Raw genomic sequence first — 12500 nt, 5'->3', positions numbered from 1 at the left:
CTTTCAGCTCCTTCTCTAAGGCTGTGGTTGTGTCTGAAAGGGATGACATCTGTCTGCTCAGTGCCTCAGTCTTCTCCTTCATCATCTGACTCTTCTGCTCCTCTTCCTCCCTCAGTGCAGCTATCCTGGCCTCCTCTTCCTCTCGTAGAAACTGGTGAAATGTCTCGAACCCCTCCTTAATCTGTCTCTCTGTGTGCTGGGCCTGGCTCTGGAGACAGCAAGGCAAATATATCTTGATCATTGTAGTTTTACTATAATACATTAACTCTTTTCTATGATTATTAATATTTAAAGTTTAGGTGAAATGTATGCAGCTCTCTTTACAATATTGAGTTGCAAATGCATGACTATCAGTTAGATGTCAACAGTATCCAATACTGAGCAGAACAAGAGAAGACCACATCACTGAATACAACACGTTGCCTGACGTACACAGTACCTTAATGTGCTCTGATGTTTCATCACAGGTTTTTTTCATAGGATTTTTTACTTTGTAAAAGACCTCCAGCTTCTCCTGTAAGGGGTTCAGAGCTGTCTGGAGTTCCTCCTAGATTGAGACAAAACTTTACTGAGGAGGTAGACACAGAGGCTGCGGTCCATCATGACCAAAACCTCACCACACAAAAACAATTTCTTCCCGACTGCTGTTGGCCTCATTAGCGAGGCCCGGGACCCCCACTGACCCTCACTGACCCCTACTGACCCCTACTGACCCCTACTGACCCCCATTGACCCTCACTGACCCCCACTGACCCCCACTGACCCCTACTGACCTCCACTGACCCCCACTGACCCCTACTGACCCCTACTGACCCCCACTGACCCTCACTGACCCCTACTGACCCCTACTGACCCCCACTGACCCCTACTGACCCCCACTGACCCTGACTGATAGCTTGATCCCTACTGACATCACAGTCACACTGCACTATTATCATGTCATATTCCACTCTTCTTGTACATTTTTGGCAATAAATCTGTTTCTGATTCTGATTCTGATTCTGATTGAGATTCTGACTGGGAGATTTCTGGACTCATTTGACAGTATCTGTTTACCACAGTTCTATAGGAATCATTGTCATAACCCTTATATAGTATAGTATAGAAACACATTCTCTCAGCACTGCCAAAACTACATTTCTTATTTCAGACAAAAAAGGATCAGTCACAGTCAAATTAAAACAGAAACTAGAAATGATCATTCGTTGTTATCAACAACCCTTTATCTTTTCACCCAGCATGTGCATAACATCAAGTGACACTGCTATCTAATTTCAACCAATTTTTTTTTATAATTGTATTCATGTTTACCTTACGTTCCTGTGCAGCCTCGTCTACTGGGACACAGTCATGACCTCTATGTATCCTTGCGGTCTGACACACCACACAGACGAGCTGTTGATCCTCCATACAGAAGAGCCTGAGTACCTCACCGTGCACACTGCACAGCATTTCAGGCCCTGACTCCTCTGAGAGAGACTGTGTAGAACCCATTTTTGACGATGCCAGCCCCTCTTTTGCAAAAGCCTCTTGACAAAGTTCTCCTGCTTTTAAACTTTAAACAACACTTCAATAAAATGTGAAGATAAGAATAGAATGTGACTTGGAGAAAGCTATTTTGACGGTAGTATTCTCTTGTAATGGTTTAGTCTTCTGCTCTTCCCTGTTGTAGTCTTGACACTACTGTGTTGTAAGTCTGATAGAGCACTCCCTTTAAAAACACTGAGCTGCACTTTAACCTCATCAGAGAGACAGATAGAGAGACAGAGAGAGAGAGAGAGAGAGTTCAGCATTGAGTAATCCCATCACTACAATCTCAGTATCACAGGGGCAGTTTCCAAGAGAGAATGAGGGAGAGAGAGCGAGAGAGGGAGAGAGAGCGAGAGAGGGAGAGAGAGAGAGAGAGAGGGAGAGAGGGAGAGAGAGAGACAGAGCGAGAGGGCAGTTTCCAAGAGAGAATGAGGGAGAGAGAGTGAGAGAGGGAGAGAGAGAGAGACTGAGCGCGTGAGAGAGAGAGAGGGCAGTTTCCAAGAGAGAATGAGGGAGAGAGAGCGAGAGAGGGAGAGAGAGCGAGAGAGGGAGAGAGAGAGAGAGAGGGAGAGAGGGAGAGAGAGAGACAGAGCGAGAGGGCAGTTTCCAAGAGAGAATGAGGGAGAGAGAGCGAGAGAGGGAGAGAGAGACAGAGCGAGAGAGAGAGAGAGAGAGAGGGCAGTTTCCAAGAGAGAATGAGGGAGAGAGAGCGAGAGAGGAAGAGAGAGAGAGAGGGAGAGACAGAGCGAGAGAGAGAGAGAGAGAGAGGGCAGTTTCCAAGAGAGAATGAGGGAGAGTCAGAAGGAGGCGGGCGGGAGGGGGGACAGAATGGGACAGGGCAAATAACACTAGAGTCATTGGAAGGATGCAAAGAATTCTCGACAATGTATTAAAAATGAACATTTTATTTATAATTATGTTAATTTGTCCAATTACTTTTGATTCCTAAACGTTTCATACAATATTTTTGTTCAACCCCTTGAATTAAAGCTGAAAGTCTGCACTTCAATTACATCACGATTGTTTCATTTCAAATCTATTGTGGTGGCATACAGAGCCACAATTATGGAAATGAATGAATGAATGAATAGTTTAATGACCACACGACCTAGGTCGGTGGAATTTGTTTTCGGTACAGCTCAAACAGCAGTGTCAAAAAACATACACACATTGCACATGACTATTACATGGACATGAACACACATAACCACAAGAGAGAGTCCTTATGGCAGAGGGGAAAAAACTGTTTTTGAAACGGGATGTGTTTTGGTGCCAGGGATCGGTAGCGCCGTCCAGAGGGCAACAGTTGAAACAGGTGGTGAACAGGGTGGGAGGGGTCAGAGATAATTTTATGTGCTCTATTTGTGGTGCGTTTGAGATACAGTGATTCAACTGATGGGAGAGGGGTCACTGTGTCACTGTCCAAATACTTCCGGACCTAACTGTATGTGATTCTCTTCACACAAGCTACATGTTTTCATATACATACATGATTCTTATACCATAATGCTCACACTCCACAGCAAAGTTTTGTTGATAGACAGCAATAAAAGAAAAATAATCTGTTAATTTACATTAAACAGAATAAACAATAAACATTGTCGTAAACATTTTAAAAATGTCAACAATCATAAAACGCAATCATAAAATTAAAAAATACAAATCAAACCGTCAATCTCAGTATTTCATAATTATAGGAGAGAGCATACATGTGGCTCATGTGGCTTTGTATCTGACCAAATTAAAATTACATGTGGGGTTCCCCAAGGGTCAATCCTTGGCCCCCTTCTATTAAATTTCTACATGCTTCCATTGGGACACATCATAAAAAAGAACAAAATTGCCTACCACAACTATGCGGATGACACTCAAATCTACATAGCCCTCTCACCGAACGACTATAGTCCCATTGACAATCTCTGTAATTGCATTGAGCAAATAAACGCCTGGATGACACAAAACTTCCTCCAACTAAACTAAAAAGGACAAAACAGAGAAAATCGTATTTGGTGCACCTGACAAAAGATCGAAAGTCAGTGCAAAACTTGATTCTCTCTCTCTTCAAACTAAAAAACAGGTCAGAAATCTTGGTGTAATTCTAGACTCCGATCTAAACTTCAACAGCCACATAAACTCGATAACTAAATCAGCCTACTATCACCTGAAAAACATCACAAGAATGAGAGGTTTCATGTCCAAGCAAGACCTTGAAAAACTCATCCATGCATTTGTTTCGAGTAGACTTGATTATTGTAATGGTCTAATAACAGGCCTATCTAAAGGAGCTGTTCATAAATTGCAGCTCATCCAAAACGCCGCTGCTAGGCTCCGTACAAAAACAAAGACATTTGAACACATTACACCAATCCTGAGATCCCTGCACTGGCTACCAGTCTCTCAGAGAATTGAATTCAAAATCCTCCTAATTACATACAAGTCACAAAACGGTCTTGGACCAAAATACATATCAGATCTCCTCCCACCCTATATTCCCGCAAGGTCCCTAAGGTCAGCTGAGACTAATCAGCTAATAATTCCAAGAGTAAAAACAAAACACAGTGCAGCAGCTTTCAGTCACGCTGCTGCATGCTCCTGGAACAAACTCCCTGAAGAAATCAAACAGGCCCAAACCCTTAAAATGTTTAAATCTAAGCTAAAAAAATCTTCATGTTTTGCACCAGTTATGATTAAACACAAACACTTCTATCAATGTCTTTTTTCCATTAACTATTGTCTTTTTAAATGTTTTATCTATTTACTTCTTATATTTGCTTTTATTCATTGTAATTTTTATTTTCTTATGCTCCTCTTGCTGTATTTTTAAATAATGTATGTAAAGCACTTTGAATTGCCCCTGTTGTATGAAATATGCTGTACTAATAAACTTGCCTTGCCTTGCCTCATGTTTTACAAACAGACTCATACACTCCTCACTAGGATGACATCACGGCCAGGATCACCTCTGATTGGCAGATCTGTAGATCAGGGTGTTTAGCTTCACCAGCACTTGCAATACAGAAGAAGGGGAACAGTCTCTCAGTGAAGGTGTCTTCATAAGTGTGGATGAGTGTCTTGTCTTCAGAGTCGTAGAAGGACACCTCCCCCTTGTTGTAGTCCAGCTGTACTCTGATCTTCTGGGGTCTCCTCTTCAGGGTGATTTTCTTATTATCTCCATCTCTATACTCACCATCCCTCTGTTTTATAGCCCAGGTTCCATGCTCTGGTGATTCTAGTATCTTTGTGAAACTGGACTCTTTAACCACACCCATGACCAATCCAGGAAGGTCCCCCACCTCCACCTCCCAGCTGTGCTCTCCTGAGATGAACCCCTCAGAGCCCAGAACATTAACATACGTCATGAACCGTTCTGGGTTGTTAGGCAGCTGCTGCGCTGCGCTCTGTCTCACACTGGTCAGCTCATCAGACAGAGAGAGGGAGGGATGTGCAGTGTTGGGGTCCAGAATCACAGGAGCTTCAAAACAAACACAGATGCATTATACACATTATGCGCTGTAGTATTTATTTAAAGATGGGCCTAAGAGGACAGATCACACGGTAACGACTGCAATGGAAACGGACAATGAGAAGAAGATCATGCGGAAATGTGGATGTGGATGGGAGAAGGTGACCACATCCCGGGGGCTGCGAATCCACCAGGGGAAAGCAAGATGTGGGGGGAAAGGCCAAAAGTAACCTTGCACTGCAGAGACAGGTCAGACAAACTGCCAACATCCGAGTTCAACATCATGCCCCCCAAGCTCAGCGAAGTCAGACACGTTGTGGAGAAGGCAAGGTCTTCATCAGCACCGGGCCCCAATGGAGTACCCTACAAGCTCTATAAGAACTGCCCCAAAGTGCTAGAGCTGCTATGTTACCTTATGAGAACTGTTTGGAAAAAGAAATGTATTCCATCTGAGTGGCAAAGAGCAGTAGCGGTCTTCATCCCCAAGAAAGAGAACTCCAAAGACATTGGCCAATTCAGGAGCATCGCCCTGTTAAATGTGGAAGGGAAGCTCTTCTTCTCTGTATTGGCCAAAAGGATGACAAGCTACCTGATGGAAAATGGCTACATCGACACCAACTGCCAGACGGCAGGAGTCCCAGGCTTCCCAGGTTGTGTAAAACACTCTGCAATGATCTGGGAACAGATCCAAAAGGCCAAGCGCGAGAAGACGGACCTGCATGTCAACTGGCTCGACCTCGCCAATGCCTATGGGTCAGTTCCACATCAGCTGATCAGCTATGCCATGGAGTTTTTCCACATGCCCTCCAGTATCAAGAACTTGGTAGCAAGCTATTTCAAGGATCTGCAGTTGTGCTTTACCCTCCAGGACTTCATCACCGGGTGGCTGCAGTTAGAGGTGGGAATCGCCATGGGGTGTGAGGAGAGAGTAGAGAGAGAGGAGAGAGACAGGAAGAGAGAGAGAGAGAGAGAGAGGAGAGAGGAGAGAGAGGAGAGAGGAGAGAGGAGAGAGAGAGACAGGAAGAGAGAGAGAGAGAGGAGCGAGGAGAGAGTAGAGAGAGAGGAGAGAGACAGGAAGAGAGAGAGAGAGAGAGAGGAGAGAGGAGAGAGAGGAGAGAGAGAGACAGGAAGAGAGAGAGAGAGGAGCGAGGAGAGAGTAGAGAGAGAGGAGAGAGAGAGAGGAGAGAGAGAGAGAGAGGAGAGAGAGAGAGAGCGCCATTCCTCCCATTCCTAATATTTTAGGATTAGTTTGATTAATAAAGAAATGTGGCAGCGAACTGGTGAACTTGCCAACAACACGCTCACTCGAAGGGGTCAAAAAGTGAAAGTGAAACTTATTGTGTCAACAATATCTAGATTTTGGCTTTTTTCATAACACCAACTTGAAGTTTTAAAGTACCCACTCAATATAATAAACAACAGTTTAACGATCACTAAATACTTATAATTTGTGGATTGGATTCACTATTCTCATTTGCCGGAGTCTACCGGTAAACAATTTGTAACTTTCAGGCACTGACATTTTGATACTGCCTAATGTTATTTATCCAGCCCACTATGGGGCTCATGTATTGTTAATAAACCTTGGCACTTTTTATATTATTGTCCATCTCATTTGTTACTGTGTGAAGCAAATCAGGGCTTGCTACACATTTATGAATGTTGTATTTCTATGAACATATTCAAATAGTCTATTTGATAGTTATTCTTAATCCAATTCTCGTCAGTACTACTAACCGTGCTTGACAATCCCCTGCATCTTCTCCCAGACACTGAACTGCAGGTTGCCCAGGTGTTTGGCCACGTCTATCAGCGCTCCTGAAACCATCTCTGGATCTGGCAGTGTGAACTGGGCTCTGGAAGAACATTCAGGAGTCAGTGCTGCTGTGGGCTTGGGTTCAGAACCACAGAGAAGAGAGACCAGAGACAGATCACTTACCTTTCCTTACTGGCCTTGAAGTTCTGGAGAGGAACAGAGGAGAAGTGTCATCAATGCTCGTGATGTCATCAATCAGTCTTTGAATACAGTTACAATTGCTGTCTGAGAGAAGGCATCCTTACCTGCAGGAAGGAGATGTCTTCAGCTCTCAGCTCCCTCTCTAAGGCTCGGATTGTGGCTGGAAGTAATAACATCTGTCTGCGCAGTGCCTCAGTCTTCTCCCCCATCATCTGACTCTTCTGCTCCTCTTCCTCCCTCAGTGCAGCTATCCTGGCCTCCTCTTCCTCTCGTAGAAACTGGTGAAGTTTCTCAAACCCCTCCTTAATCTGTCTCTCTGTGTGCTGGGCCTGGCTCTGGAGACAGTAAGGGGAACATATCTTATAATCACTGCAGTTTTACTATAATACATTAACTCTGTTTACCTTACCTTTTCTATTATTATTATTATTATTATTATTATTATTACTATTACTATTATTTAAAGTTTAGGGGAAATGTATGCAGCTCTCTTTATGATATTGAGTTGATATTGAGTTGCGAATGCATGACTATCAGTTAGATGTCTACAGTATCCAATACTGAGCAGAACAAGAGAAGACCACATCACTGAGGGCTTTCACACCGGCAAAGAACCGTGCCGGTTCGCGTTCGGAAACCTCATTAGCCAGACAGCGCCAACGTTCGGAGGTTTCCGAACACGAACGCGAACCGGCATGGTTCTTTGCCGGTGTGAAAGCCCTATGAGAGAAGTGTCGTCAATGCTAGTGATGCTAGTGATGTCAACAATCAGTCTCTGAATACATTTACAATTGCTGTCTGAGAGCCAAAAAAGGCCCAGAAAAAACTGTTTTTCCTGAGGCAGCTCAGGAAATTCCACCTCCCAAGGACCATGCTGGTAAAGTTCTATACTGCCAAGATCCTTCTGCTTGTTTATAAAGCTCTCACTGGCACAGCACCAGAATATTTGAAAGACCTTTTGCTAGCATATCAGCCCAATGGAGCTCTCAGGTCTTTTGCTAGCATATCAGCCCAATAGAGCTCTCAGGTCTTCTGACGCTGGTTTTCTCTGTGTACCACATGTACAAGAAGAGATCTGGTGAGGCTGCATTCTCATTTTATGCACCCAGATTGTGGAATGCACTGCCAGTTTACATTAGGGATGCAACCTCAGCACATATGTTCAAGTCAAGACTAAAAACCTTTTTAATATTGCCTTTAAATGACAAAATAATTAAATTAAGATTATATAATGATTGAAGCACTTTGAGCTGCAACGTTTTCAGGAAAAGCGCTATACAAATAAAGTTGTTATTATTATTATTATTATTATTATTATTATTATTATTATTATTATTATTATTGAGTCATGTCATGGCAATAAAGTCTTCTGATTCTGATTCTGATTCGGAATACAACACGTTGCATGACGTACCGTAATGTGTGTTGATGTTGCATCACAGGTTTGTTTAACTTTGTTGAAGACCTCCAGCTTCTCCTGTAAGGGTTTCAGAGCTGTCTTGAGTTCCTCCTAGATTGAGACAAAACATTACTGAGGAGGTAGGCACAGAGGCTGCGGTCCATCGTGACCAAAACCTCACCACCCAAAAACAATTTCTTCCCGACTGCAGTTGGCCTCATTAACGAGGCCCGGGACCCATAACCCTTATATAGTATAGTATAGAAACACATTCTCTCAGCACTGCCAAAACTACATTTCTTATTTCAGACAAAAAAGGATCAGTCACAGTCAAATTAAAACAGAAACTAAAAATTATCATTCGTTGTTATCAACAACCCTTTATCTTTTCACCCGGCATGTGCATAACATCAAGTGACACTGCTATCTATCTGTCACAGAATTTCTAATTATTTTTGTAATATTTGTATTTATGTTTACCTTATGTTCCTGTGCAGCCTCGTCTACTGGGACACAGAGATGACCTCTATGTATCCTTGACGTCTGACACACCACACAGACGAGCTGTTGATCCTCCAGACAGAAGAGCTTGTATCTCTCATTGTGCAGATTGCACTGCACCTCAGGCCGAGGCACTCTTGTAGCCATTTTTTTGACACGATGCCAGCCCCCCTTTTGCAAAAGCCTCTTGACAAAGTTCTCCTGCTTTTAAACTTTAAACAACACTTCAATAAAATGTGAAGAAGCACTTGGAGAAAGCTATTTTGACAGTAGTATTCTCTCCTAACGGTTGAGTCTTCTGTTCTTCCCTGTTGTAGTCTTGACACTGCTGTGTTGTAAGTCTGATAGAGCACTCCCTTTAAAAACACTGAGCTCCACTTTAACCTCATCAGAGAGACAGATAGAGAGACAGAGAGAGAGATAGACAGAGAGAGAGACAGAGAGAGAGAGATAGAGAGAGAATTCAGCATTGAGTAATCCCATCACTACAATCTCAATATCACAGGGGCAGATTCCAAGAGAGAATAGCTATAGCATCATTATAGGCCTCCTTACTCTGTGAGCTGTGGCAAGCAACCATTGGGTGTGTGTGTGTGTGTGTGTGTGTGTGTGTGTGTGTGTGTGTGGGTGTGTGTGTGTGTGTGTGTGTGTGTGTGTGTGTGTGTGTGTGTGTGTGTGTGTGTGTGTGTGTGTGTGTGGGTGGGTGGGTGAGTGGGAGCGGAGAGGTTGAGGGGTTAAACTTGCCCTGTAGCTAATACACACACAAAAAAGTACATTTATATCAGCATTTGTCATCTACAGGTTTTTGTGTAAAACCTATACAAGATGTAAGTTAGCTGGAAGTATGTACAGTATATAAATGATGTTATATGTATGATGTTCAGTATCAGTATATCCCAACAATATCAACATTGTTTTAATCTACAGCGTGATTGTTATTGTTAGAAAACAGAATATTAAGTCTGAAAACACGTTCCATATCATGGAACTCAAATTCCATTGGATTATATCTCATTGCGTCTCTCAGATATATTCTGATATAGCATCTTTGCTAAATTTCCGGCACTAACTAGGGTTAGGGTTAGGGTTAGGGCTAGTTAGATTACTTAGAAATGTGGGAACATCAAGCTGTGGGAACATAGACACTATCCCCTGTGGCTGCACGCTAGCTCTTAATATGATAAGTGAACACGCTAGCTCTTAACATGCTAAGTGAACACGCTAGCTCTTAACATGCTAAGTGAAGTCGTTTGGTTCAAGCACGAACATCAAATACAGATGAGCTTCACGAAGACAACATTGTAGATAACCCTCTCTTTAACCAGCCTTAGTAGACTCAGCCATGCCACGTCCAGAAGAGATACAGTAACTGCCCGAATTGAAGACAATTCACTCGCTAGCCTTTTCGTCCTTCTGAAAAACTGTGAAGTGAAGCCCCTTTTAAAGACAAATCCGTGATGTCAGGTGTTGTTTAGGTCGTTTGTTCTGAGGTGGATCTGGACATGGGAACACCTCGGGGGGGTTCGTCTGTCATCGACGACACGTTTAGACCTGGACGTTACACCAGGTACGTTTAGACCTGGACGTTGTTAGGAGGATATATATTTTTCTAAGGTTTTATTGTTAATTCTTCTAGCACCAGTTAGTTAGATATCTTATCAGTTTTCCTGTTTTAATAGGCACGTTATCAGTATGGTACCCTACACAAGACCAATTAGAAGGCATTAGGGAGTTACTGTCTGTCTGGGACTGTTCTGTCTGGCCTTCAAGCCAGGTGCAGCAGAATACTCCTTTCTTAGCTCTCACATCAAACACAAGACAACACTCAATTCATAGTTTTAGACCATTATAATCAAGGCCATTAGGTGTTACATCATAGTGGCCAAAAGGGGAAGGGCTAAACGTATATAATAATATCATGTAAAATCTGAAGTGAACAACCTTGCCTCCTGAGACCGCCTCAGGAGTTGGGTCCAGCTGATGCATCTCTGTACTCTACGTGTCATTTTCAATAAATATACCAAGTGTGCAACAGAGAACTTCTCTCCTCTTTCTTGGGGCAGTCGACAAAAGAACCGGATCCGATTTCATTCTAACAACGTTACACCAGGTAGGTGGACTCCGTCCACAATCAATGACTGCTTTGGATCAGAGAAGAACCGGAGAGAAAATAAGATGTGTGCACAGATGGTTTGGAACTACCACTCTCCTTTAGAACAGTCGTGCCTTTTTTTATTTATTTTTACTCCCTTTAACCTCATCAGAGAGACAGATAGAGAGACAGAGAGAGAGATAGAGAGAGAATTCAGCATTGAGTAATCCCATCACTACAATCTCAATATTCACAGGGGCAGATTCCAAGAGAGAATGAGGGAGAGAGAGCGAGAGAGGGAGAGAGGAGGAGAGAGAGAGAGCGAGAGAGGGAGAGAGGAGGAGAGAGAGAGCGAGAGAGGGAGAGAGAGAAGGAGAGAGGGCAGTTTCCAAGAGAGAGAGAGGGAGAGAGAGCGAGAGAGGGAGAGAGGAGGAGAGAGAGAGCGAGAGAGGGAGAGAGAGAAGGAGAGAGGGCAGTTTCCAAGAGAGAGAGAGAGCGAGAGAGGGAGAGAGAGAGGGAGAGAGGGCAGTTTCCAAGAGAGAATGAGGGAGAGCCAGAAGGTGGGGGAGGGAGGGGGGACAGAATGGGAGAGGACAAATAACATTGAATGCTATCAATTTATTGTTTGACCTGCTTATACAGGTCAGTTTGGCTCAATGTCTATGTGTAACTTTAAACTACTTGTTAGCTATAGCATCATTATAGGCCTCCTAACTCTGTGAGCTGTGGCAAGCAACCGTTGGGTGTGTGTGTGTGTGTGTGTGTGTGTGTGTGTGTGTGTGTGTGGGTGTGGGTGGGTGGGTGAGTGGAAGCGGAGAGGTTGAGGGGTTAAAATTGCCCTGTAACTAATACACACACAAAAAACTACATTTATATCAGCATTCTACAGGCCTTTGTGTAAAACCTATACAAGATGTAAGTTAGCTGGAAGTAAGTATATAAATGATGTTATATGTATGATGTTCAGCATCAGTATATCCCAACAATATCAACATTGTTTTAATCTACAGCGTGATTGTTATTGTTAGATACAATCCACAATACGTCCACAATCAATGACTGCTTTGGATCAGAGAAGAACCAGAGAGAAAATAAGATGTGTGCACAGATGGTTTGGAACTACCACTCTCCTTTAGAACAGTCGTGCCTTTTTTAATCTACTATAAGAGCCGCCTCGGGGGTCAAATTACCATAGTCTTTACAACGGGAAGCTGGTTTTTACACACAACGACCGCTAGTGCAGAGTGCCGTTATATATACACCCCCTGGCTGTGCCAATATCCACGATATACCACGGCTTCTCGTTCCATAACGCTTTTATACAACGGTTACCACATGTATCTATATTTCACAAAATAAAGACAAGACAAACTTGTAATTAATGTATTTTAATGTAAATATGTTTTATTGCAAGTGTATTCATCCGCTGAACAGTTGTTTATTGGTTGCTAAGCAACGGTAATAATGTAACTTCAATAACGGTAATATAAACAAACGCGGAGTAATATGAAAAGATGTCTCAACATTCCATTTAGCCGTGCGTATGTCATGGATATCA

The 12500-nt window shown here is 43.1% G+C and overlaps 1 protein-coding gene across 1 annotated transcript in view; it reads right to left on the bottom strand.

Annotated features, from left to right (window-relative positions):
* LOC308150843 (E3 ubiquitin-protein ligase TRIM39-like) overlaps nucleotides 1–8997 on the bottom strand; it is a gene marked incomplete at both ends in the record, with an annotated part of 27147 nt that extends 18150 nt beyond the window's left edge. Inside the window, 3 exons of the mRNA XM_080523632.1 lie at nucleotides 1–208; nucleotides 8365–8460; nucleotides 8830–8997. The exon at nucleotides 1–208 is cut by the window's left edge and continues 23 nt beyond it. Coding sequence (XP_080379758.1) covers nucleotides 1–208; nucleotides 8365–8460; nucleotides 8830–8997 — 472 coding nt within the window. The remainder of the gene's footprint in view (nucleotides 209–8364; nucleotides 8461–8829) is intronic.
* Between the last annotated feature and the right edge of the window lie 3503 nt (nucleotides 8998–12500).

The sequence above is a fragment of the Nansenia antarctica genome (assembly GCF_963989245.1).
Source record: "Nansenia antarctica genome assembly, chromosome: 2".
Lineage (NCBI taxonomy): Eukaryota > Metazoa > Chordata > Actinopteri > Argentiniformes > Microstomatidae > Nansenia > Nansenia antarctica.
This window is presented reverse-complemented; position numbering and strand designations above follow the sequence as displayed.